This window comes from Pezoporus wallicus, unplaced genomic scaffold, assembly GCF_028554395.1.
Source record: "Pezoporus wallicus isolate ANWC-B61680 ecotype Strahan unplaced genomic scaffold, APGP_CSIRO_Pwel_v1 contig_5352, whole genome shotgun sequence".
NCBI classification, from domain to species: domain Eukaryota; kingdom Metazoa; phylum Chordata; class Aves; order Psittaciformes; family Psittacidae; genus Pezoporus; species Pezoporus wallicus.
The window spans coordinates 4,410,996-4,437,773 of NW_026639660.1; the positions used below are offsets into that span (position 1 = coordinate 4,410,996).

The 26,778-nt window shown below is 37.8% G+C and overlaps 1 protein-coding gene across 4 annotated transcripts in view; it reads right to left on the reverse strand.

The window, feature by feature from the left end:
• The window catches only part of BTBD9 (BTB domain containing 9), a 184,930-nt gene that overhangs the window by 65,117 nt on the left and 93,035 nt on the right, over positions 1–26,778 (reverse strand). For all 4 annotated transcript variants that reach the window (XM_057415465.1, XM_057415464.1, XM_057415462.1 and 1 more), the window contains one exon: positions 17,512–17,619. In XM_057415465.1, coding sequence (XP_057271448.1) covers positions 17,512–17,619 — 108 coding nt within the window. The remainder of the gene's footprint in view (positions 1–17,511; positions 17,620–26,778) is intronic.

The window sequence follows — 26,778 nt, forward strand, 5'->3', positions numbered from 1 at the left end:
CACCAGATGATTGCAACACTACTTCTCAAAGTATTGCAACAGTGTGTATTATACACATGCTTTCACATTTACACACATGCACTTTATGCAGAGAGCGGTGATGTAAAAATCAGATTTCTCTATTTATTGATTTGGAAAATATTCTGAAACTATTCTGAATAAAAGAGTTTAAAATCCCACAGAAGCTGGGCTTGTTCAGTCTGGAGAAAAGGAGGTGCAGGGCGGACCTTGTTGCTCACTACAACTACCGGAAAGGAGGATGGAGAGAGGAGATGGCTGGTCTCTTCTCCCAATTAACAAGTGATAGGACAAGAGGTAACAGCCTCAGGTTGTGCCAGGGCAGGTTTAAACTGGGTATCAGGAAAAACTTCTTCACCAAGAGGGTGATCAGGTATTGGAACAGGCTGCCCAAGGAAGTGGTGGAATTACCATCCCTGGAAGTGTTCAAAAACAGTGTAGGTGAGGCCCTCAGTGACACGGTTTAGTGGTGGACTTGGGAGTCCTGGGGTAACAGTTGGATTTGATTATCTTAAAGGTCTTTTCTAACCCAGCTGATTCTGTGATTCGATGACACAGTCATGAAGAAGCTATTAGAACTTACTTCTACCATAAACTGATATTGTTGGTTTTGACTTTCTTTAGCTCTGTGATAAAGAAATATTCCTTATTAGTGAACCTGTAACAAATTTTTCAGGGTTTAACTTTTTTAGATTTTCAGGCAGTGTTGGTCTTTTCCTTGGCTTTCACACCTGTCTTGCTGTTTGATCCCTTTTAGATTTGCTGCGCAATCTGAAGCAGCCCTGGTCATCACTGTCACAACAGAAATAATCACTACCTCAAACTGAGGTCTACATCTCTCAAAGACTTGGGACACTACCAGCCTACTCAGATTTATACCAGGGTCCTCAAGATGAAATGCAGCACAAGTTGTTTGGCTAGTAAAGGTCTCCTGATACCACAGCTCCATTTCCCAAGAGAAATTACCCTTGTTACAGTCCTATGGTGTTTTATTTAACACTCGACATCTCACCTCAGCCACCAGACTTCTCTCTTGTTCTGCCTGACACCCCTAAGGAGATGCAGTAATGGATGATTAGCATTCCACAGCCATGCTTGCATCCTGTGAGCCTGTCATATTTAATTACATTTTAACTATATTCGTCTTCTATAATAGTCTGAACATAATTCAGATAATTATCTTTTGCTCTCTTATTCTCTGACTCTGCCTGTCTCACTTAGAGCTCCTGGCAATGAAAATCACTTTCTCTGCTCAAACACATAAACAGACTCTTGGGCCAAGTGCTTTCATCTCTCCAACAGCAACAGCTGTCACTGAAAACTCAATGGCTTTGTACATTCCACAATCTCTTCACCATATTCTATTCAGAGGAAGAAGAAAATCATTAGAAACCCCTCCACTTTCATGTGTCTTCCTGTCTTTTTCTTTATTAGGCTACTGCAAGAAGAATGCAAGGAATACTCATGTAAGTTGTAACAATAACTTGCTATTGCTTAAGCTACTATAGCTCCAAAATAGCAATTCACCTCTTAAAAAATTTAATGGATTTTCTCAGCATTTGGAATCCTTGCCTAGCTACTTCTATGAAAAGCTGCTATCTTTCTAAAGATTTATTAGATATAATAGGCTATAAATAGCAACCCTTCTGCATTATTTCCTTATCTTCCAGAAAGGACAAATTAAGAAAGAAGGGAAGCTTATCTTTTACTGAGGTTTTCTAATGAGCCACTGGCACTACAGAATAGTTCCATGCTGCGAGATCACCACAGCATCACTGATTATAGCTGAAACGAAATTGAGATGTAAGATGAAAGAGAAAGCCACTACATGTAACTAACATTCAACAAGCTGTAACTGTTCATTCAACAACTGTAACTGCTTCAGACTAAGCAGGTACTTTTTATGTGCGCACATTATATGTCACCTTGGAAAGTGAGGACAAACAACCTCCATTTTCTCTTCCCCACTCCAAGAAGAAAAGCAAAGCAGAGCTGGAAACAAAGGTGGAAATGCACACCACACCCTAGAAAATGTCAAATATCAACAAGTAACCTCTAATTTACTTTCTAATATTTGTCCACATATGCCTCATTCTATACAGTAAATGACAAAATATTTCTTAGCTTATTTGGATACGGACTTCTTCAATTTGAAACATATATAACATATTTTAAAGAAACACAGCATTTATTATGATGGAATAGTGAGGAGATGCTTGTAAAAGTAGATGACAGGAAAAGAAGAGTTGTGTTGTGTTTCCATACATCAGTTTAAGACTGTACTGACGTAAATAAGGCAGCAAGTAACTAGCAAGTGATGCTGCCAAACAAAAAATTACATGCACAGATATACAAGCCAACAGAGACTCAAGAAGTACCACAGTATGTTCTGCATGATGTGCATGATGCTACACCCCTTGGTTTATGAGCACAGAAACGTGCACTAAAAATGCTGTAACAGTTATTGTTATACAGGCATTTTTCTTTGTAAAATACCAAAATACCTACAGCTATCTTATAAAGTGCCTATAAAAAACATGTTTTCCACCATAACAGTACTAAACAATAAAGCGAAGTAGTACTCCCTCTCCTATTAAAGCTGTAATTTAACAATTAATTCAGAGTCAGACCCATAAGGCACCGAAGTCAAACTGGGTAGCTGGCTCAGCCTCCACCGCCTTTCCATCCCAAGCCAGAGGGGGGAAAATAAAGCATGAGGAGGAAAATAGTACACAGAATCAATCTACATTTTGGTTTCTAAATTAAGTAAAATTAAATGCAGTCCTACCCCATGTCTACTCAATTCAAAACTGAGGCCTGAGTTTCCATCAATTTTGCTGTCACCATAACAGCACTCTCTAAAAAGCTAGCCCATCAAATGTGGCACTTCCAAAGAAGCAAGGAAGGTGCAAGCTAGAAGTAACAGCTTTTTCTCTGCAGCTCTCAGAGACAGAGGTAAAACTCCTGGTTGTATTTATGCATCTTGGTTATATTTATGAGATGAGATGGCAATATATTTTATCCAGTCTCATTAGGAGAAAAAAAACAAGCCAAAAAGGACTTTAAGTACTAATGGCAGAGGTAATAAAAAATGGTTAAGAGAAATACACTGAGAATCTAGAATAAATGTGAGAATAAATAATACTAAAAATCACCTGTCACAATATTTGTTACGTAACAGCTTTATATATTGACAAGTAAAAATCTGCACTCCCACCTTCTAGGAAAACTCCCCTCAAGTTTCTATCCTAAACACAGTTCTCATCGGGAACACATAATTCTGACAGCACCTGAACACAATTAGTAGTTATTTCTGCCCTGTGACTGGCCCCTCCCACCAATTTAAACAAAATACCTGTCCTCTAGAAGAACATTTACTAAACTGCTATGAATATTTTATTGCATATGATTTATTGTAGAAACCAAATGGGGTCTTGATAAAGCAGACCTATCAGAATAAAAACTCTGACATAAAAAAGATTTAATGAAGTCTATACTGACTTTCTCACATCTTTATCAAGCTTATAGTGTAAAAGACAACTTTTAGTAACCCCTGCTTCATAGCTTCAGTACTGACACTTTTGCTGCTTTAGAAACAATACTACATAAAAAAAATATTAAAACAGTCAAATTAAGCAATGGTAAAACTCAATGTAGTAATTATTTTTCTAACTAAATATAGTAACCAATTTTCAAATATATCCATATCCTAATGTAGGCAATCAGAAACATTTTTGTACTGCATAAGCTCATATAATTTAGCTTGCTCAAACACTTTTTCAAGTTCAAGAGGTGGTTTTTTATGCTTCCAAAAATATAGTTTATATTTAAATATTTTACACAAAATGAAATTATTAGCAGTTTGCTTGCTAATGCCATAAGCCAAATTTCTATGCTGCAGCAAGAACTGTACATGTAGTATCTTCACATACATCCTCTGGGGACAGCACTGGTGGCAGATGAAGCCTGTGAACTTAAGTAACTCATCCTCTGAGTTCATGTTACATGCTTTTGTGTAGACCACAGCACACATGCACAGTCCTAGAGGTTGAATTGGTTTTGTTATGCTTACTCATTACCAATAGTTATTACTCCTTATGTTCACAGAGATAGCAAAGATAAGAAAATCCATCCAATGCATTAACATACCCAGTAATACAACTAGTAGGATGCTTTTAACTTTGAAAACTTCTCCCCCCCCCATAATCCTACAACAGAGTCTAAGCTACTTTGTTATATAACTTTTCCTACAAATGGAGTAGTTGGTTAACAGCAAATACATAAACAGTATTTTTAGAGATATGAGACAGAATCATGCTCTCTATTAATCAGTTCCTTTGTAGCATGTAGTCTAACACTGTATTTTCTCTTACATTCCCTTGGGTGTGATTTCATGGCCCACTCGTAAAAGCTTCACATTTACAGCAACTGCCCTTCTATTACTGTCGATAACATCTAATTGACATGTCAAACCTCCAAGGAATGCAGTAAATTGAACCACAGCCTCTAAGAAGAATAAAACAGTGAAAAAAGTAAATCAGCAAGTGCCTTCTCATAACAGCTATACAAGCATACAGAGGTTTGCTAATGGAAGGGAGGAAAACTGTTACCCTTTCTGCTACCATGCTGAATTATCTATTAACCTCAAAGGTCACAAAAAAAAAGCCTTGCAACCTCAGATTGAAATTTGCCTAGAAAAAAACTTGAACCTGCATCCATGACAGCAGTAATTTTAGACATGAGACTAAAGTGAACTAAGACAAAAATAACAAATACAACTTTGCTTTTGTTACAGTGTTATAGAACAGAAAAGATGTAGCTCCCCTCATAATACCTCCTGGTAAACTAAATTTTAGTATTTAATTTGTAACTCCATACCTTAAATATTTGTAGACAATATGCTGCGTAAAATTTGCAAATAATAACAACAGAGGATACTGGACAAAAACCAGAGGAAAACGCACAAAATAAAGTCAGGCATAACTTGTCTAAGTAGCAACCAATGTACCAGGAAAAAGGCAGAATGACTTTTTAAATATATAGTTGAAGTGTATGAAAGACATTAAGACAGAAAAAATTGGTTTACAAGGATACAAGAAAAGTAATGGAATGAAATTAGGCAATATGATGTTCAGGACTAGTATTGAGAAAAAAATCCTTATTATGGGAACTCGGTGTGACAGAAAAGTAAAGAGCAGAATGGAAGCACCATCCCTTCAACTACATGAAACAAACTGACAGAGCACTATTCTAAAAAAATACAACACAGAACCACATAGTGCAGAAATCCCCAAGCCTAAGATACAATAATTCTTCCATTTTGTGATGCATGGGATATAATCTGTCCTGGTAAAAACATTACTGTGAATAAATCAATGGCTTAAAACTGCATCTATCTCAATGCAGGATATTTGTAACACTAAAGACTGTGTTTCAGCCAGCACAAGCAAATATGTTCTTTTCAGAGTTTTAATGAAATTAGATGCTGAACATCAAAAATGTAATTAGGTGAAATCTCAAGATTTGATGCATTAACATCTGATTGACCTCTTGACTACACAAGGAGGTGTCAACAGTTGCTATATTTAATGGCTTTGCCTGTACGAAAGGGCTACAGACAAAATAGTAATAACTTCCCATCTAGTTCATGTACATTTGGGCATCTGTTTTTCACTGGGTTAGTAGATAATCTTATGCAACAGTGAATTTCAAAGCAAACAAACATAACTGCAAAACAAGAGTTCAAGTATCTGGCATTCCTTTCTTATCTCAGGCAGATAAATGGGCCAGCTTCCCATGAGACATCTAGAATTTGGATAACCTGTTTTGTAGTAACATTTACTTACAAGCATGCTGAGAATGTGCATGTGTGTGGGTGCCTGTATACATGTGAGTATGTGCGTGTATGCACAGACATTTTCAAAAGAGAGAATATTATGACTCTGTGGAGGTAATCCAACATATTGCCAAAGAACCTTTCCATAATATAAAAGCAGAAATCCTCATCGTTGAGTCCTTAACCAGAAGCTGCAAATGGGTTCCTATTCTGAATGGAAAAAAATCTTTGCGTAACAGGATGCAAGAGAGTAGCATTCTCTTCCTGGTAAGAAAATGACGATTTATGTTACAGTTGGAAATCACTAGTGAAGACCTCTTAAGATGACAGGCTTTTCCAGGATTACTTAATGTTGTAGGTCTAAATGGGACATAAATGTTTATGGGAGGGAACATTTAAGTATTCTTAGCCTGTATGAGCAATCAATCACAGAAGGAAGACAACAGAATATACAAATACCTCAGGGGGACAAGATACACTGAGGTAAAGCTGGAGACCAGAATAAAGTTAAGAGAGGAATGAACCTACTGAAAGCAAGTTTTTTTTACATTATCTGAGAGCTTCTCCATGGCAAGCATCAGAAGCTAGAACAAGTTGCATATTTAGGTGAGGCTGAGCACTGTAAATAATGGTGTTTGTCATAAGACAGAGAAACAGCCAAGATTCTGACTACTGTTTAGTTTACAAGACAAAATCAATAATTTACTCATAAAGCAAAATTTCATTCTGTCAAGGCATTACCTATCAGGTTTAAAAGACAGTGATCATTTCCCGTCACCTAAGCCTGCATCTCCAAAGTAGAATTATATACTAACAAAACTTGCAATGTGTAAATCCCCAACTTACTAATCATCTTTAATATTAAAATGTGGCCATAGTACCATCCAGCAAAATACAGAAATGTAGTCATGCTATAACTCTCAAGGAATACATGCATTTCTTGAACCTCTGCACTATAAGGAATGTCCTGGGTTCAGCAGTAGCAGTCATTTTTCCCCTTCTTGGTAGCTGGTGCAGTGCAGTGCTTTGATTTTCGGCCTGGGAACAGAGCTGATAGTAATGTTTTGGTTTGGCCAAGGACTTTGTGCCAGGGAGGAGGGGAAGCCAGGAGGAAGCAGAGAGCCTCATGCTCTGCCAGGGAGGAGGGGGAAGCCAGGAGGAAGCAGAGACAGGACACCTGACCCAAACTGACCAAAGATTTGTGTATTCCATACCACAGCACGTCATGCCCAGGAGGTAACTGGGAGTTAGCCGGAAGGGCTGGGAGACTGCAGGGTTGGAGGAGGTATCGGTCGGTGCCTGGTCGGGCTTGGGGGGCGAGTTATTGGTCAACTGGTGCTGAGGTGTTGTATTCTCTTCCCTTGTTATTTCCTTTATCATTATTATTATTGGTGGTAGCAGTAGTGATTTGTGTTATACCTTAGTTACTAAACTGTTCTTATCTCAACCCGTGGGAGTTGCATTCTTTTTGACTCTCCGTCCCTCCGGGAGCAGGGGGAGGGCACGAAAGGGGGGGAGGTGAGTGAACGAGTTACCTGACTGGGTTTAAACCACGACAGGAAGACTTACAGACCCAAGATGCTGCTGCAGAAATGGGCTGCTCAGTTATCTCAGTGTCTCAAAATCTCACATTCTTCAATCTCAGCAAGCATTTCTTCTAATTAATTATCTTCTTTTCAGATTTTTTTCAGCACCCTTAAACTCTTCAAAAGGCAAAAGGTTTCACCTTTCACTAACTCACACAGTGTTTATCTCATCTACTTTCTTTTTTTTTAACCTAGCAGAGATGATAGATTAAGTCAAAAAAAATGTGCACAAAGAGGAGAGGGCAAAGTTTTATGATTGATCTCAAAAATAAGAATATGCAAAAATCAGGTCTGACAATTTCTGAAATATTAAAGAAAAAAACAAAGACTGAGAAAGCTACTGGACACTGAAGTTTATCTGAATCTACTCAATACATGTGTAAAACATGCAACAAAAAGCCAGTGATATGGTTGATGTCTCAGAATGACAGATTTGGCATAAAACATCAAAGTGCACGTAAAGTAACTGGCAAAATAAATTAAATTCATATTGACTTTAAGAAAGACAAGAGAAACTACAACAAAAAGTCTTACTGAAAAGCTCTAGAAACTGGGTACTCAAACAAGATCTCAAATATGTGAGCAAGAAAGCCTTTACTCCATTGCTTAGTGACAGGGAGTGAGAAAAATCTCTGTCAGAGAGGAAGGCAATTCTGAGCACTATATGCTTGTACATATTGCAAAGGACAACTCTGGTCATTCAACCCATGACTTTGCATTGATAACTTCTAAACTAAATGTCATCAATGAATGCAAATTTGACAAAACAACTGTAACTGCATGCTAGATTAGTATGTTCTTATAAGTCACAGGCATCAAAACAGGAAATAAGAAATCTACAGGGAGGCCATGTCTCAAACAGATATTGACACCAACAGCTTGGGATGAAAGCACCATGCCGCATCATCATGGTGATTTACAAGGAGTACAAAATCGCTGATTCTGGCAGCAGCTGGTCTTGCTCAGATTCAGTTGCTATAAGCAGTTGCAGAGATGAAAACATAGATGAAAGAATGCTAGAGCAGAATATGCAAGAATGACTGTAGCAGCCAGGAACCAGGTAAACCATATTCCATGCACTTTCACAATATGGAAAAAAAAATAAATCCCCTCCTGGTAAAACCGAAGATGCTTTATGACTACTGATCCAGGAAGTAAGACAATCAGAAAAAGAATGAATGAACACACAAACAATAAATATCTGAATATCACGCATACTTAGTGGTTGATAAAACAATTAAGGCAGCCTGTCTCCTTCAGTAGTCTTTTCACTCTTCAAAGAAGAATGAAAATACATTGACTGAAACCCCTGCCTGTGCCTAGCGCTTACAGTAGAAGCAGTTGTTATCCATAAATAGTGAGAACTAGCTTATACTTGAATTTTAATCACTGTAATCTCTTCTAAGAAGTACAACTTGAAATTTTTCTATTTTATCACAGAAGCTTTAGAAATTTATCTGACAAGAATCAAAAAGGCAAAGCCACTCAACATTCAGGTGAAGTTCCCAACAACTGGAAAAAGGGAAATATAACCCCCATTTTCAAGAAGGGGAAAATGGATGACCCGGGGAATTACAGACCAGTCAGTCTCACCTCTGTGCCTGGCAAAATCTTGGAGCAGATTCTCCTGGAAGGCATGCTGAGGCACATGAAAAACAACAAGGTGCTTGGTGACAGCCAGCATGGCTTCACTAAGGGGAAATCCTGCCTGACCAATTTGGTGGCCTTCTATGATGGGGCTACAGAACTGATGGGTAGAGCAGTTGATGTCATCTGCCTGGACTTGTGCGAAGTGTTCGACACTGTCCTGCATGACATCCTTGTCTCTAAACTGCAGAGACATCAATTTGATGGATGGACCACTCAGTGGATAAAGAATTGGCTGGATGGCCGCAGACAAAGAGCTGTGGTCAATGGCTCAATGTCCAGCTGGAGACCAGTAACAAGTGGTGTCCCTCAGGGATAGGTGTTGGGGACAGTTTTGTTTAACACCTTCGTCGTTGACATGGCCAGTGGGATTGAGTGCGCCCTCAGCAAGTTTGCCGATGACACCAAGCTGTGTGGTTCGGTTGATACCCTGGAGGGAAGGAATGCCATCCAGAGGGACCTTGACACGCTTGTGAGGTGGGCTGATGCCAACCTCATGAAGTTTAACCATGCCAAGTGCAAGGTCCTACACCTGGGTTGGAGCAATCCCAGGCACAGCTACAGGTTGGGCAGAGAAGAGATTCAGAGCAGTCCTGCGGAGAAGGACTTGGGGGTGTTGGTCAATGAGAAAATGAACATGAGAGGGCGGTGTGTGCTTGCAACCCAGAAAGCCAACTGTATCCTGGGCTGCATCAAAAGGAGCATGACCAGCAGGTCGAAGGAGGTGATCCTGCCCCTCTGCTCTGCTCTTGTGAGACCTCACCTGGAGTATTGTGTGCAGTTCTGGTGTCCTCAACGTAAAAAGGACATGGAACTGTTAGAACAAGTCCAGAGAAGGGCCACGAGGATGATCAGGGGGCTGGAGCACCTCCCGTATGAAGACAGGCTGAGAAAGTTGGGGCTGTTCAGCCTGGAGAAGAGAAGGCTGTGTGGAGACCTCATAGCAGCCTTCTAGTATCTGAAAGGGGCCTATAGGGATGCTGGGGAGGGACTCTTTATTAGGGACTGCAGTGATAGGACAATGGGTAACGGGTTCAAAGTTAAACAGGGGAAGTTTAGATTGGATATAAGGAGGAAGTTCTTTACTGTGAGGGTGGTGAGGCAATGGAATGGGTTGCCCAGGGAGGCTGTGAATGCTCCATCCCTGACAGCGTTCAAGGTCAGGTTGGACAGAGCTTTGGGTGACATGGTTTATTGTGAGGTGTCCCTGCCCATGGCAGGGGGGTTGGAACTTGATGATCTTAAGGTCCTTTCCAACCCTAACTAGTCTATGATTCTATGACTGGAAAGTAATGTCTAGTGAAACTTTAATGTAATAATAAAAATAATTGCAATAATGAATAATAATTCATGAAAAAAACGTTTGCTTTGACTTTTAAGTAGAAGGCTGCAGCAGATATTTTTCACATACTTAATTATCACTGCTTTGAAAAAATATAAAAGTATTTTGTCCAGATGATATATTATCAAGTAATAATACATACATTAATTATATCATTAGCTTGACATTTTTCACTAGCCTCCGAAGAGACATTCAAGTTTAGAATAGCATGGCAGAAAAATCCAATACCTAGAAGAAACAAGTACTGATAATATGGGTATTACTTGGTATTGCTTATTTTCTCTAAAGCAGAACTGAGCTAACATCCTAACTGATGTAAATTACTTGGATGTTTTCTACAGTCTCCTTACAGTAACGTGGATGAAGAAGAGCTGAGAACATCCCAGCCGTATGGCAAAAAGAGAAAAGCACAACAGAGCAAAGGAAAACTTCAACAAATATGGCACACACAGATCTGAAAGGAAATAAATGTATGGCAAAACATTCTAGGGAGCCTAAGACATGGCACTTTGCAAGTCCTTGCTACTCTCTTCAAGGCTCATTCAAAAGATCCATGCATATTTGTGGCTGAAAAGCAACCACAAGGAACTGAAGGTAGAAGTGTGTGTGTTTGTGGGGGGGAGAGAGAAATTAATAGCTGGAAAATGTTCTTGTGATCCCGAATTACGATTAAGAAACATAAATGAAGCTAGATCTTTCTTCAATCGATTTAGGCTCAGCTAAAATAAAAGCTACCAAATGAAATGCTAGATGCAGAGTTTCCACACTTCTGAGAGACACCTAACACTCTGAAATGCAATAGAAATCTGGTTTCTCTCTGTGAAATCTTAATTCTTCGTGCTTAATAAGGCAGGCCTGTGAAGCTGAAGCCCCTTTCTTCTTTGCCTTATTAGAATCTTTCAAAATAGGAGCAGATAAACACAAGGAAAAACATGCACTTCAATGCCGCTATCGTTCAGGGCTTTTAAGCTCAATAATTACACAAAATGACCCTTTATATCTGTCTGACTTACTCCAGTAAGCATTACTAGCAGCATAATGAGCAGATTAATGAAAACCCTCAGTCTGTTTTTGTGAAGTGAGACCTGAAATTGAGCCTAACAATGTAGTAATTTCCCAGACATCGTGCTTGTGTATGTTTCAGCTTTGTATTTCACCACTGTGGATACAGTGAGTTCACCAACCTTGGAGAAGGCATCTGGATTTCACAGAGTTGCTGTGAAATTTGCTTCACGTAAAATAGGGTGAACTACGGTTGAAATACACTGTTTGAAGGAAGAGGTCCAAGAAAAGTTTTGCTGTGAAATTAACTTCATGTAAAACAGGATGAAGTGTGCCATGTGCAGTTACAAAGAAAGAAATTCACATACTTCAAATATTATCTCTATAGAGAAAGAAATAATCACATTATGATAGGTATTAACCTGCTTTCACAAAAGTATACGCATAAAAAAAAATTCCAAATTGAGTTTGCCTACACTAACACAGTGTAAAGCAGAAGTATTTTCTCACTTGAAATACTTGGACAACATGGGAAACACTTTTCTGCATATCTGAAAAGTGATGTAGAACTTTTCAGATGCATGACCTAGATCTCTTTAGGCATTCTTTGATTTATTATCAAAGCAAATATAGCAGTGCTTTAAAACTGGAAATGCACACAGTACATCATAGGATAGAAATATGAAACTGTGGAGTAGTAAACCTCAAAGTTAAAAACTGTTCTTGAAAAATCAGAAGACATCCACACCCCACAAGGCTTTCATGTGAAAGTACTAATTACAATCCTACAAAAACTATAGAAAAAAACTTGAGGGGAACTGAGCTGAGAATTTAGGATTTGGAATAGCTATTATATGATAAAAAGATAATAAGAGTGGAAACATGAAATTCAGTTTGGAAGTTTGTACACATTTATCATGTCAGCAGTATACTCTGAATAACAAACAGTGAGTCCATCAGCGGAAGAAAAAGAAGATATAATGCAGTATGTTATAGAACTTCCAAAAATTAAATCATGCCCTTCATAAAACTGTTCCATACAGTTGATACCAACTCCTGTAAAACTGGCCACCAATAAAAAACATACATTCTCTCCCAAAGTTTACCAGAGTATTAAATCCTTTTTTACTGTTGGGGAATTGAACATGGCGTGTCTGCTGCCAATGGCTTAGATCCATTTTACAGTAAGTACACAAGAGAACTTTAAAGAATGATACTGAGTTGGTAACTGTTGTGATAGGCAGTTTTGTATTTGTCTTTACATGGCTTATTTTATCAAAAGTGTTTTTAACTCTGAGGTCTGACTCCTTCTTGGCCTTTTGTATCTTCTGTTTTTCCTTTGACTTTCACACTCTTTGTCAGCAAATTCCTGTAACAAGTTCAGGTCTCTACCGTTTAACGCTAACATGCTCGAGCCCACTTATCATAAACGTTTTAAAAAATAGATGGGAACATGACTGTTTTTCATTACTGTCATACTGTGTAGAGAAAAACAGCTTATTGTGGAAAGAAAAAAACATAGCCTCTGTAAAGCATTTGAAAATTGACAATTACACAACCAGCATGCATTAATTGGCTCTCACTTAGGGAAGGTATGCAAGCTTCCCCTGTGAAGATAACAGACATCCAGTTTCTGTTTTCAGCTTTTTAAAACTGGGAGAAGAGGAGGTTAGGAGTAGCCTGTCAGTTCCTGTCTTTGAGCACTGAATTATTAATTTACACAAAATACTACATTGAAAATACCGTTAAAACAATCCAAAGCAGCATACTGATAGTTTAAAGGGGAAGTTCATGCTTCAGTAGATTGTCAAAACCAGTATATAATATTCAAACATAATTTAATTTTCTTTTCCATCAGTTTGTTTGCCATTTACTGATCATCAAAGGTGTCTGTTGAGGTCTGTGTTTGCTGCCTTTATGGTCTATCCTACCCCTTGTGACAGGGATTCAGCAAAATGATTTGGAGACCTCATGGGATACTTGCGAGACAGCACACAAATGACTTTCACAGAAGACTGTAATTCCACTGAAAGACTGGGTAGACAGAAAGCCAGGCAGCAAACAGAAAAGGAAGCAACTCTTACACACATGTCTTTGAAGACAGGAAAGTGAACAGAGAATACTACTGGCAAAAAAATTTTCTCATTGCAAGTATTCTACCTTTTCAAATGTGGGCCCCAGTGAAGTTCTCTGTATTGTAACTCAATCCACTTTCATTTGCTACTGCAGCATATTAAAACACAGAAAAGCAAGTGAGTTATTCTTCTGGAGTCTGCTGCAGCATACTAAACACAGGACTAATACCAGAAAAGGTAAAACTGGTATTTCAACACCTTATCAACCACTTAGACTGTACTCACATCTTGAAAATTCAGAAGAGAAACAGACATAATTTGGACTTTACGTTTTGGAAGGAATTAATATTTTAACCTGACACAAATACAAGTATAATGATTCTTAACTGACTGCTGCTGAGAGGTGCTTGCAATGAAACCAGCAATCGTAGTCCCACACAAGGACATGTGTTCTTTCATTTTCTTTAAACAAAGACACACAAGCCTAAGACAATTTTTATACCTCTGTAGGATTAGACCCTTTTAAACTGCAATGTCCAAGTATTCATCAAAAAAATTAGAATTTGGCCAAGAGAAAAAATAGTTGCAAACTCTGACCACATGAGCAAAGTATTCGGTTTGTTTCTTCCAGGTGAGAGAGGGCTGCAATATTCATTAACATACAGAAAACAAAGGCTAGTGTAGCTTCCACCCCATTATGCTGTAGTCTGGCTAAGGCAAATTGATGAACACAGGAAACCTTTAACTGTTTGACTCACCTCATGGTGAGACAAATACAGACACAGTGCATGAGTTTGATTCTTGCTTTTCTTTGGGGAGTGCCTGAATGACTTGACTAAAAGGCATTCATTGGCAGATTTCTCTCTATTGAAGCTGTTTGCATAAAATACCATTGCAATCATGGTAAGAGGAAGGACAGAGACAGGAACCCAGCATTCAGCAGTAGTATCTTTATCATTGTACTATGACAGCAAATTAGACAAACTGCACCACCTCTGCCTTATTACAGCATCTTTTAATTTTGGTTAAAATCCAGCTCTTCAAGTCCTCTGCTTGTTGTTGATGTTAAAATTACATAAAATAAAAATAACTTGCTTGTTTTCGTGGCAAACCCCTACATTCTCAATTTGTTTTGAGCTGGGTATTTTACAATATTATAGAAATTAAATTAAAAAAAGTCAGCTCTTCACATATTCCTACCAGCGACTGGTTCAATTTTCTTCTCTTGTCTCCATCACCGTATCAAAACCTTACCCAACAATTTTAAATGAGGGTCTTCACTCAGTGCATGAGTCACTGAATGATGATGTCTCTTCCATTCTACATTCAATTGGTTTTAAGCACTAATAGCATGGCTTTGTAAGTCATAGTACAACACTTCTGTATTTTTTGTAAAATAAAAGTGGTCAAGCTCTGACGGTATGCAATTATGATCCTCTCTTACCTTACAGAGCAGTCCTACCCTTTGTAACATTTGGAAGTTATACAGTACTTTTTATATATCTCATTAACATAATTAACATTTAAATATACCTATATTATTTTATATATATTTTTAAAATGATACACATACTTATTTATTTAGTATTTAGAGTTATCAACCTGCCATTACAATTCAAGAAATATTTGGGCTGAAGTCATTTCAGCACTTCTGCAAATCCTACTTGAACAGAAAATTAAACATATTTAAAACATTTTCGTTTTTGTGGTGGTCTGACTGAAAAAATACCCCATCCAATCTGCTGATCATAAAGGGCAAGAGATTTAAATTGAACATGAAAAAGTGCTGTTGAATGCAAAGAAATCATCTGAAAACTGGGAGGGTGGATAAGGGGGTAGGGCACAAACTTTTTTACTTATCTCAGTTACAGATGAGACAGTCTTTAAATATAACTGCAGAGGACAGAAAACTTTCACAGAGGAGTAAGTTTTTTTATAAATTGCTGCTTTTTAATTTTTTCTAGTCCTTGTTAAATTTAATTGTTCTGGAGTCCACTGAGCTTTTGTAATTGTAAGCTTCAGGACCAGGTCTCTGTATTTGTTTAGAGCAGGCAGTTACAGACAGTGCTGGGACACTGTAAATATGTAGACTTCAAGATGAAAGACTGGCTTTCTGCCATCTAGATGCATCTCTGTCAGAGCCAGAAATTAGGCAAAATACAATTCTCTAATACACATGAAAATAGTTCTTGAAGCCACAGATTAGAGAACTTCCAGAGCACCTGTTTTGAACCGAAATACTGAAGTATACTATGAGAAGGTATCTATCTTTATTTCAGGGATGCACCTATACTTTTCCAAGGTTTTTCTTTAAAAAAAAGTGGTTTGAACATGGTGAGTAGATATTTGAACTGGGCAGTCAATCAGCAATTCCACCTGCACTGTACATACTTAAGCAAGTGCTCCCTTAGACTGCTACAGGCTATTAGTATCAAAATGTGCAAAGAGAGCATGCAAAAAGATTCTGAGTCTCTCTCTTTTGTGGCTTCAGCCTTTCAGTGCTCCCACTGCTGTAGGCAGACAAAGAGATGAAATTTATCTACTATGCTGAGATGCCTCTGAGAATGATTAAATCTCCTTTACTCTTTCTCCAGAGCTGCAGGCAGAACCCCAGTTTTCTGCTCATCAATACTCTGCCCTTTATAGACAGTGAAAGGACGTGTCAAGTTCTCCTTCACCAACTTGTCTAGACAGCACTGTAACCCCTCTTTGAACTGCATTATTTCTTAAGAGACAGAATATCAACTTTAGAAAAATGAGTACCTGCAGCGTCACTAGAAAGGACCGAATAACTCTCTTGCTCCACATGACAAACTGAGCTATGTCTCTGAATTTGTGAAAGCAATTTTTTTGTTTTCGGTTAGCACAAATACAGGATGGGTGGGGATGTCTCCAAATGAGCTGATGACTTCAGTTTTGTCCCAGGAAGGAAAGCATATGCTATGGAAACCTGACTCAGGGAAAAAGAGGGAAATAAGATTTTAAGTCTGAGCTTCCCTGGGGATCAGCCAGAAGACCATAACCTATCAACATTCACTGACTGATGAGCATACCTGTCTTCGGGATATGTGATGTATAAATTTGCAACCTATCTTTTCAGTCCCATGAGAATGGGATTTAAGTATCTGGGCAATTCTTTACTTGTAATTTAAACTACCAAATGGTTTAAGATGACTATCAACACTGAATTATTCTTTCATACTACAAGAATAGGTTTTATCAGCACACCAAATAATTGCAGAAAAGACAACAGAGAGAATACATGTGAAGAGTATTCACTCATTATTTCTTCCGACTTAAGTATACAAATGAAAATGAAACAATTTTTCACTTTAATTGCTTTTTAAGAAGCATTTTTTTCTAAGGAAGGGTTCTGTTCAAAAGTAGAGTGGTCAGTGCATGCAAGTCAGGTACTCTGCTTTTGAACAGAGACAAGGTCAAGCTTAGGTAACCGTTTAATCTGTTACAATTTGGTCCCTACCCTCACTCTCCCTACCCCTTCAAATATCCTACAATACATTTATGTGCTTTGATAAGGGAGAAAGGCATTTGAACAAGAAAATCTTTTACCAAGCATACTCTATTTCCTCTCCTACCAGGTTTCTCAAGGCAGGGGAATTTGACACCACGGTCACAATAAACACGTGAACTTGCAAGAAACACGGTTTAACTTCCAGTTATCACAAACCCAAGGATATGGGAGGCAGACTACTTCTGAGAATGAACAATCAAACTGACTGACTGAAGATCCAGTACTGATGTGGATCTTCAGAACTTGCTTCTGATCTGAAAGTCTCAATATTCAACCACACTAAAAGCTGTTACCTCTTAAAGTTGTATTCAAGGGTCTAAAGTTCATTATCTACAGGTCATCTAATGTTCAACATTTTCATAATCAAAAAGTCATCTATGTAAGTAGTGAACAAAAGGATAAATAAAAAGAAACCAACAACCCAAACCCAGTAACAGTTTTCAGTTCTGACTTTGAGCAAATAAGTAACTTACTTGCAGGAAATTTTTGTGCGATCAGCCACCATAGTCCACTGCTGCTGATTTGTTGAAACCTCAATGTAATAGCTGTAGCTCCGATCATCACAGTCCCAAAGAAGCAACCTAAATATGAAGAAGTTGAGTGATAAGTAAAATAAGCATTAAACCAAGCTGCTTAAGTTATCCAGTTATGAATTTCCTCCTCTTAAAACTTAGCTATTTCTTTTTTTTGAATATGCCTCTAACACTCAGCAAGGTCTTTACTGTTTCTGTCATCTCAAACCTGAGTGTCTCTAATCTTATTAACCTAAGGCCAGTAACAGACTTCAGCTTTATAATAACTACCTTACCAACATTAAACTATTACATTAATATAATTACTTTTCATTTACTTGAAAGACAGTAACAAACTAATTTATTTGGCATGTGGCATTGGCTGCTTTAAATTTGATTCAATCAAAGATCTGTTTGGAAAGGGCAACTTAAGCAGGGAAAGAAAAAAGTTTTGGGTGACTAAAAAGATTACGATGTCTTTTTAACTGTATTCTTTTCTTTTTTAAATACAACAGAAATATTAAACAAAAATGGCAAGTAGGAAAATTGGGATTCCCAGTCCTCGTTCATCATAATATGAGGAAAAAGGCAATGAACTGTTGACCATACTGCTAAAAAGACAGAAGAAAAAGGAAGAAAATACGAGGCCTCAAGGACTCATTCCAAACTCATTCTAACAAACACGCAGCTCTTTGGGAAAGGCACTAACTGACGTATTGAACAGTGTTCAGTTTTCATACTTGTCTCTCAGAGAGAAAGATCTAAAGCATCAGGGACGTGATTTAAGTGCATAATTCTCAAAAAGCACATGTGGCAAATGTTGTATCTTCTGCTCCTTTTCTCTTTACATGGTGATTATCACCCTTGTAAGAGATAATCACCATGTAAGAGACGTTTGAAACCTCAACATTACTCCTCTATTTAGTTTTCTTTCTAAGGATAAGAATTAAAGCACAACCAATAACCTTGCCTCTTCCCCTCAGTGGGTGGGACTGAGATATGTGTACTTAAGAATGATATCCAGCACAGAATGCCTTCATTGGCAAAAGCCATAAAAAATTCTATCCAGCATGTTTGCAAATCAATATGGAGCATCCTTTTTTTTCAATAAAGCATCCAGAAATGAAAAGAGGGTTTTTACAGGGGCAATGAACTGGCCCGAACAGTGTCAGACACTTCTGCAATTTGTTTTTTAGAAGCAGTTAAATGTTATCTATATTTTGATTGATAAGGATTTGCCTACATTTTACATAAACCACTTGTAACTCCACTGATCAGCAGAGTACAGTTTAGAAAAAAACTAAGTGCTGTTCTTATTGTTTCCATATAAACTCAATGACAAATGTGATCTCAAAACCGAAATCTGAAAAATCTTTTCTATTTAAATTAGAGGTGACTAGAGGCAAAACCAGCATGCTGCATTTACCATTATCTGAAATAATGCTCTCTCTCCAGCTTACCCAAAGTTTTGGAATTGTAACAATCTAACTGAACTATCCAGATGAAGCCTGTTCTGGAAAATTAAGGTTTGTTGATTTTTTTTTTTTTTGTTAAAACTCTTATTCTCTGAATCCTTACTCAATACAACAATGAAAAATAAATATTCCACTGCAACATATTGTCTGTTACCAGCTGCTTGATCCTGTTGGTGAAAGTTAGCTAACGCTTACTAAGATTGCTGATTAAGTCTGGCTGTTTGTTACAGGAGCAAATGAACCTGCTGTAATAACTGAAGCATGGCTATCCAAAACAGCTATAACCGCAACGATGACCTAAATGAGAGTAAATAGAGCCACATGTACACAGAATTGCGACAGCCAGGTAATACAGCTAAGCTAGGCTCTTTCCCCAGCTGTGAGGAAGAACTACCACAGATCTGCATTTTTCAAAATGCAACAGATAAGCATGCATTGATTGTCAATGGAAATAGCGGAGACACACTACAGACATTTCCCTGGCACAGAGTTTCAAGCTGTCTCTCTTTAATTGTTTTACAGAAGAATACCTAAGTCCTATATTATAAATTCCTTTCTTCCAGTTGAGAAAGTCTTTCTTGCTTTCAGCTGCTACCTCTTCTGGGAGGAATATAACTGCAAAATAAGATCGCTCACTTCTACCTTTAAAAAAACCCAATATGCAAAAAACGACCTAGCCAGTTGTTGGATGCAGAATCCTTCCTTTTACAGATAGAAGGATTTTAAGCTGTCCCAAGCAGCAGCTGGACCACCTTCAGAATTTGGTTATTAAGGACACATGTGTCTACATCTTTGCCCTAAAAAAGCAATGCGATTACCTTTTTATCAAAACAATCTGGTTCAGCTCTTTTTCTTTAGGTTTTGTAATCCCAGCATTCAAAGCATTTGGAAACGCTTTGAATGCATTCAGTGTTTCAAATGCATTCAAATCCCAGCATTTGGAATCAAGTCTACTGGACATGCAGATTTAAAATAAATTCCTTTGATGCTCTCAACTGAACCCAACTCATTATCAAAAACGATATGCTATCAAAAATAGCTTTAAGAAGCTAAAATAAAACACTTAAGCCTTTTAGCACATATTAATAGTGTCTATTTACAAATTAAAAAATTCAGAGCTAAGTAAACAATAATTGCCCGTAGTGTCATGAAAGACTTAAAAAGGAAAAAATCCCACACCACAAAACAAAACCACACAACTTCAACTCATCTCCCCCTGCTTCATCAGATCCTCCCTATTATGCTTTTCTATTGCTTGAAGATCTCTAAATACTCAAGAGAATAAACAAAGTAATATTTTCTGTTAAAAAATAATACAAAAAAGTTTATGGATTAAAATCCTGAATTTGTAAAGTACTAGTAATCAACAAATCCCAAATTAATTTAATAACTATATATAAACAAAATCTTTTAAATGATAAAAAGAAAGAAATGAAAAACATACGTGAATTTGTTTTATTTTTAAAAGGCTAACAAAATGTGATTTTAATATGTATTTTTTGATAGGATTCTTTTCATCATGGGGCTCAGTGTTGTTTCCTTGATGCATGTTTTCAAAGCTATGATCAAAAGTTTGAATATCAGAAGCACACTGATGATTGTAATTTCAACTAACGATACCGTAATTAAAACACAACTGGCTCAGCTTCAGAGCAAAAGGCTAACAGGACAGATGTGTTCCTTTTAAGAATGTGAATAATTGCACTCTCCCAAAACAACCTAGCCCAAGTTAAATAGGTTTAAAAAAACATATGGCTAAGAATTATTACAAACCAAACAATGAGTGAATTAAAGTTGGCAGAATCTTTCCCAAAGTGACTTCACATGAATGCTAAAGGTAGATTTTGTTTCTCTGGGGCTTGTGAAAGAAAACAAAAAGTTCTTTCTTCACCTCCCTGCAGTAGCTTTCTTAGGAGAGACTGGGGAGGGTGGCTGGTGACAGAACCTATTTGGTATTTACTCGGCATGAAATGCCTTCCTGGATAAGCAGTGAAAAACTTTCAGGTGATTACATGAATATTCACCAGTGCACACTGAGCACAAAAGCCACTTTTTATGCCAGCTAGAGTAATCTTTGAAACACATTCCACGCAAACTACCAGGCTAAGCTTTTGTAAAGAAGCAATATTTTGCTAAGATGGATACTAAATCACAGGAAGCAGAATATTCCACTTAAAAAGTCTGAACTAAAGTCATTGGAAATGCATCTGTCTATAGCAAAATTGCCCATGTTCCTAGGACTTTCAATATTAGAATAAAAAGCTAAATTAGCTCTTGTTAGTAAATCATGCCCTCATGATTGAGAAGGAAAAGCAGAACAAAGCTTTTTCCAGCTCATTCCTTGCAACTTTGTTAAACACATTTCTCTCAGAATCACTGAATAGTTTGGGCTAGAAGGGACCTTCAAGGGTCATCTAGTCCACCACCCCTGCAATAAGCAGGGGCATATTTAGTTAGATCAGGTTGCTCAGAACCACATCCAGCCTGGTCTTGAAAATATCCAGGAATGGTGCATCCACCACCTCTCTGGGCAACCTGTGCCAGTATTTTACCACCCTCATTGTAAAGAATTTCCTCCTCATGTCCAGTCTGAATCTCACATGCCACTTCTCTGCATAAAGTCTGAGCATGTTAATCATTTAAAATGGTGCTGTTACTTGCATCACATGTTGACAATACCCCATTATATAAAATCAAAGTTTTTCAAATATAAATAGAATTTTATATTACAGGTGTCAGACAATCATATTGGCTGTTACCTCAAAAGAAGCTATAGTACTTTTTTAACAGTATTTCCCTAAATGTCATGTGTTGCCCTACAATTGATTATTCTGTACTGAGAAAAGCATTTTATGCTGTTTCTGCTTGCTTTTTATTCTTTAAGAAAGATTTCTGTAGAAAAATATTGTTACTGTTTAGTTCAGACTGCTATATAACTACATATACACAAGGTGTTAGCAGAATACAAAACAGTAACAGCCCTACACCTGATATGATACCTGCTTCCTGAATACTGCAAGACAGTAGTTACCACATACAGTATAAATATTTGATAATACTGTGCTCATAATCCACTTACATATTTACAGAAATCAAAAAGACAGAAATTAAAACATAAGTAGCATCACTTGTGGAAAGTTGAGGAAACAAATAAAACCCCAAATGGTACGGAAAGAGGTGGTGGTGGTTCTTTTTTGGACAATTCTTTGCATTTTTGCCTCTGGTTGTCTATAATCCCCTTTCATTTTCTGCAGATATTTATGTTTCAGTAGTTATCTTGCAGGAAACCAATCTCTCATCAAGACACTACAAAGGAGACAAAAGTCCTGCATAGTTGCTATGTGCTTATATGATCATTTATTCTGACTTATGATTTCACTGTCAAGCACAGAAAATGAGCAGCAAAGAAAAACTTCATATGCAGAAGTGGTATGGAAAATTAGAAAGCATAAGAGATGTATTGATGATGGTATAAGCAAACAGAAAACACATTAAAGCTAATTGATATCATTTGTAATTTAACAATTACTCTGAATATGAACAATAAAACAGTTGGCTATCATGTATTCATATTAGTAATAGTCTCCGAATAGATAAAATGGGCTAAGTGGTTAATCGACTTTTATAAAATGCAAAATATTTCTATTTATTCTAACAGGAAAACAACTATGGTACAGAAAAATTCTGTCTCCATCCGCCAAATATATTATAACCGACATTGTCCTATCTTTTTTTGTTTGGGGTTGGTTGTTTGGGACCCATCCCCCCCCCCCCTTTTTTTTTTTATATTTATAGGAAAAAAAAAAAAAACAATGAAGTTATCAGTCAAAGATAGTATTACACTTCTATTGCAAATAAATGCAGGGTGAGTTAGACAGCTATAGTGATAGGGCAACCTTTCAATATTACAGTTTTAGCCATTTAGAAGTTAAAGTATGTTTGCTATGCTAAATATACCGATTGCTGTTCTTTCTGTTCCTAATTAAATATAATAGGTTTTCTGTCGTTGATAAAGGCCTTTTCAGAGGGGAAAAATATCAATGTTATTTTCTGTCCAGACTGGCAACAATGCGGAAAAACTACCTAAAGTAATGATTTCTCTGTTAACTGTTCCAAGTAGGAGTCTTAATAAAACAAACCTCTTAAACAGAAAAATGATTTAATTTCTAAATTGTCTAAAAGACAGTATTCAGTTACACCTATTTTAAAATAAAATCATAGAATAGTTTGGGTTGGAAGAGACCTTTAAAGGTTATCTAGTCCAACCCCCATGTTTTTCAGGTCTTTTCTATTAGGAAATACTACTGAGCACAGAATATCATCACATCTGTTCCAGAATTTCTGAGTAAATTCTGGTGTGGAAGACCATGCTCCAAATCCACATACAAATACCTGAAGAAGTATTAGACATTAACCACATTTCAACATGGCCTCCTATAGCATTCCTGTATCCAAGTGGGGATTTTACAGTTTAGATACATAGATTACATCACAGGTAAAAATGAGCCTGCTTGTTTAGTTCCGCAGGTAATGGTCAACAGTACATCATCCATGTACTGCATGGAAAAGGAGCTCCTCCAGAGTCTATTCTGGGACCTATCCTGTTTAATATCTTTATCAATGACCTGGTCGAGGAGATGGAATGGGCCCTCATAAAGCTTGCAAACAACGGCAAACTGCAGGATGCAACTGATAAATTCCAGAGCGTGGCTGCCATTCAGGAGGACTGATTACCAGCCTCTGGGAAGACTAATGGCACAGGAAAACAAGAATCTCATCAAATCCAGAAAGATCAAAAGCCAAGTCCTACACCTCATACAGGCTAATCCACTGTAATAGTAAATGCTCCAGTCTGACTGGCTGCGCTGAAAAGGACATGGAAGTCATACTGAGCAGAAGATGCTATTAGTTGCCTGTCTACCTTCTCAGCAATGAAGGCTAGCAGCATCTGGAGTTACAGCAACAGCAAATGAACCAGCAGAATAAGGGAAACAGACTGTTCTACTCTACTTGACACCTGTTAGATCACATCTGGTATACTGCATCTCATATTGGACCCAAATACAACATTGATACATCTGAGCAAGTCTATCATAGGACAATCAAGATGGTCAGGAGGTTGGTGAACATGCACTGTACAAGAGGCTGAGGAAATTGCCTTGTTTAGCCTAAGAAGGGTTGGGATTGGAGAGGAACCTAACAGCTCTTTTTAATACCTGAAAAGCAGGTTATCAAAAAGACTGAGCCAGGCTCTTTACTGAGGTGCAGAATGGGAAAAACAAGACAATGGTCAAAAATTGAAACAGGATGTTTCAGATGGACAAGAGGCATAGGAGAACAGGAACACCATGAAAAATAAAAAAAAAACACCTAAAAGTACACTGTGAAGATAATTAAACATTGGAACAGGCCACTCAGAGAAGTTCAGAAATTTCCTTCTTTGGAGGTTTTCAAGACCCAAGTGCATAAAGCCTTCAGTAGGATGGTCTTTCTTCATAGCTGACCCTCATCAGAGGAACAGGCTGGAATTCCTCAAATCTCTTCCCACCTGAATGGTTCTAAGATTCAAAGACAATGGGACGACTTCTGCAGAAAACATGCATACAGAAGATCCATTCCTGAAACAGTAAATTCTTATGCAGTTCTAAATCATCTTTGAGTAGTACCAAGAGTTCTGCTTTTTTCATACTTGGAATTTAGTTGCCATGGTTACACATTCTGACTTGGAGGCTTTCCCCGAGCAGCATTCTGAATTCTACAGACTAAAAGCAGCTACTATCCTTTTTTCAAAGGCTTGTATGTTTACTCTGTCTGCTACAAATATATTCAATGGCACACTCATGTCTCTGAACTTAAAAGGTACGTACTTTAATTCTTAATTACTGATTTATAATCCAAACCCACAGGTGAAATGACTCAGTTTCTGGGGATAGAGCAATTTTTCCAATTTTGCAGTCACGGTGTTCAGCCAGCATGTACAGCCTTGCTCCGGGAAATTTTTTTCTATTAGGTGGGTAGGTGAGATCAAGGGAATTTTCAAGCAAACAAACCACAGGAAAACAGTCAATGAAAACATTTCAAGCAGCTGTGGAAGACACTCAGTTCAAAAAAATCTTCTTTCATCAAGATAAAATATTGAAGACTTTTTGCCCTAATCTATGTTTATATATAATTTGATTTCTGTTCCGGTCACAGATTTCCTGGTGCTAAATAAAAAGTCACCACTTTTAGCATTGCACAGTACAGGACATGTTCTAGACCGTTGCCAAAGCTGTAGCTGCCACACAGCGAAACCTCACTTCCACTCTCAAAGGGGAGTCTTTCCCTTGGCTGCTTGTGATATAGCAACAGATGTAGCTGCAACTTAAACCATTAATTCTTCTAGGCAGACACAAGAAGGAAAAGATAACATAGCATTAGCATTTCCATCTCTAGGAAATGCAGGTAGTCTCCTCTGTCAGAAGATACCCTAGATGATAATGTTTTGTATTGCTCGTTTTTATGGCAAGCTACTCATCTTGTTTGTACTACACATGCAGGAAAGCTCACAAGGATAGATGACATTCTGACTGTGTATCAGTACAGTGCAATACCACACACATCACTAAATGCCTATTAGTTTAAAATTATGCGATACTCGGGTTCGTTTTTTTTTTTTAATTGGCCATACACACTTGCCAATTATACAATTATAATTTCTTGGTAACTAAAAGTTTAGTTCACCTATCACACTATTTAATAATCATAGAATCATAGAATCATAGAATAGTTAGGGCTGGAAAGGACCTTAAAATCATCTAGTTCCAACCCCCCTGCCGTGGGCTAAATCATATCACCCAAGGCTCTGTCCAACCTGGTCTTGAACACTGCCAGGGATGGAGCATTCACAACCTCCCTGGGCAACCCATTCCAGTGCCTCACCACCCTAACAGGAAAGAATTTCCTCCTTATATCCAACCTAAACTTCCCCTGTTTAAGTTTTAACCCGTTACCCCTTGTCCTATCACTACAGTCCCTAACGAAGAGTCCCCCAGCATCCCTATAGGCCCCCTTCAGATACTGGAAGGCTGCTATGAGGTCTCCACACAGCCTTCTCTTCTCCAGGCTGAACAGCCCCAACTTTCTCAGCCTATCTTCATACAGAAGGTGCTCCAGTCCCCTGATCATCCTCGTGGCCCTCCTCTGGGCTTGTTCCAACAGTTCCATGTCCTTTTTATGTTGAGGACACCAGAACTGCACACAATACTCCAGGTGAGGTCTCATGAGAGCAGAGCAGAGGGGCAGGATCACCTTCTTTGACCTGCTGGTCACGCTCCTTTGGATGCAGCCCAGGACACAGCTGGCTTTCTGGGCTGCAAGCGCACACTGAAGCCGGTTCATGTTCATTTTCTCATCAACCAACACCCCCAAGTCCTTCTCTGCAGGGCTGCTCTGAATCTCAATAATGAGACTTAATAAAAATCTTCTGAATAAACAGTAGCATAGTTTTTGATATAGGAAAGTCAGTATTTTTGCACTGACTAGAAAATGACTTACCAATTGAAAGACAGCAGAAAAGGGTAAGATAGGAAGGCAGAGACTATGACCTAAGTAATTATGCATTTTAGTTAACATATTTTTCTCTTGCTCCTTCCTGTGGGCAACAACTTCTGCTGGTACTTAAATTTAAGTTTAAAGTGACATGAAAATGAGGTAATTGCATTTTCAATTATCTCTTTTAAGAAAACTGAATACTATGTCTTCCTGGTTTTCT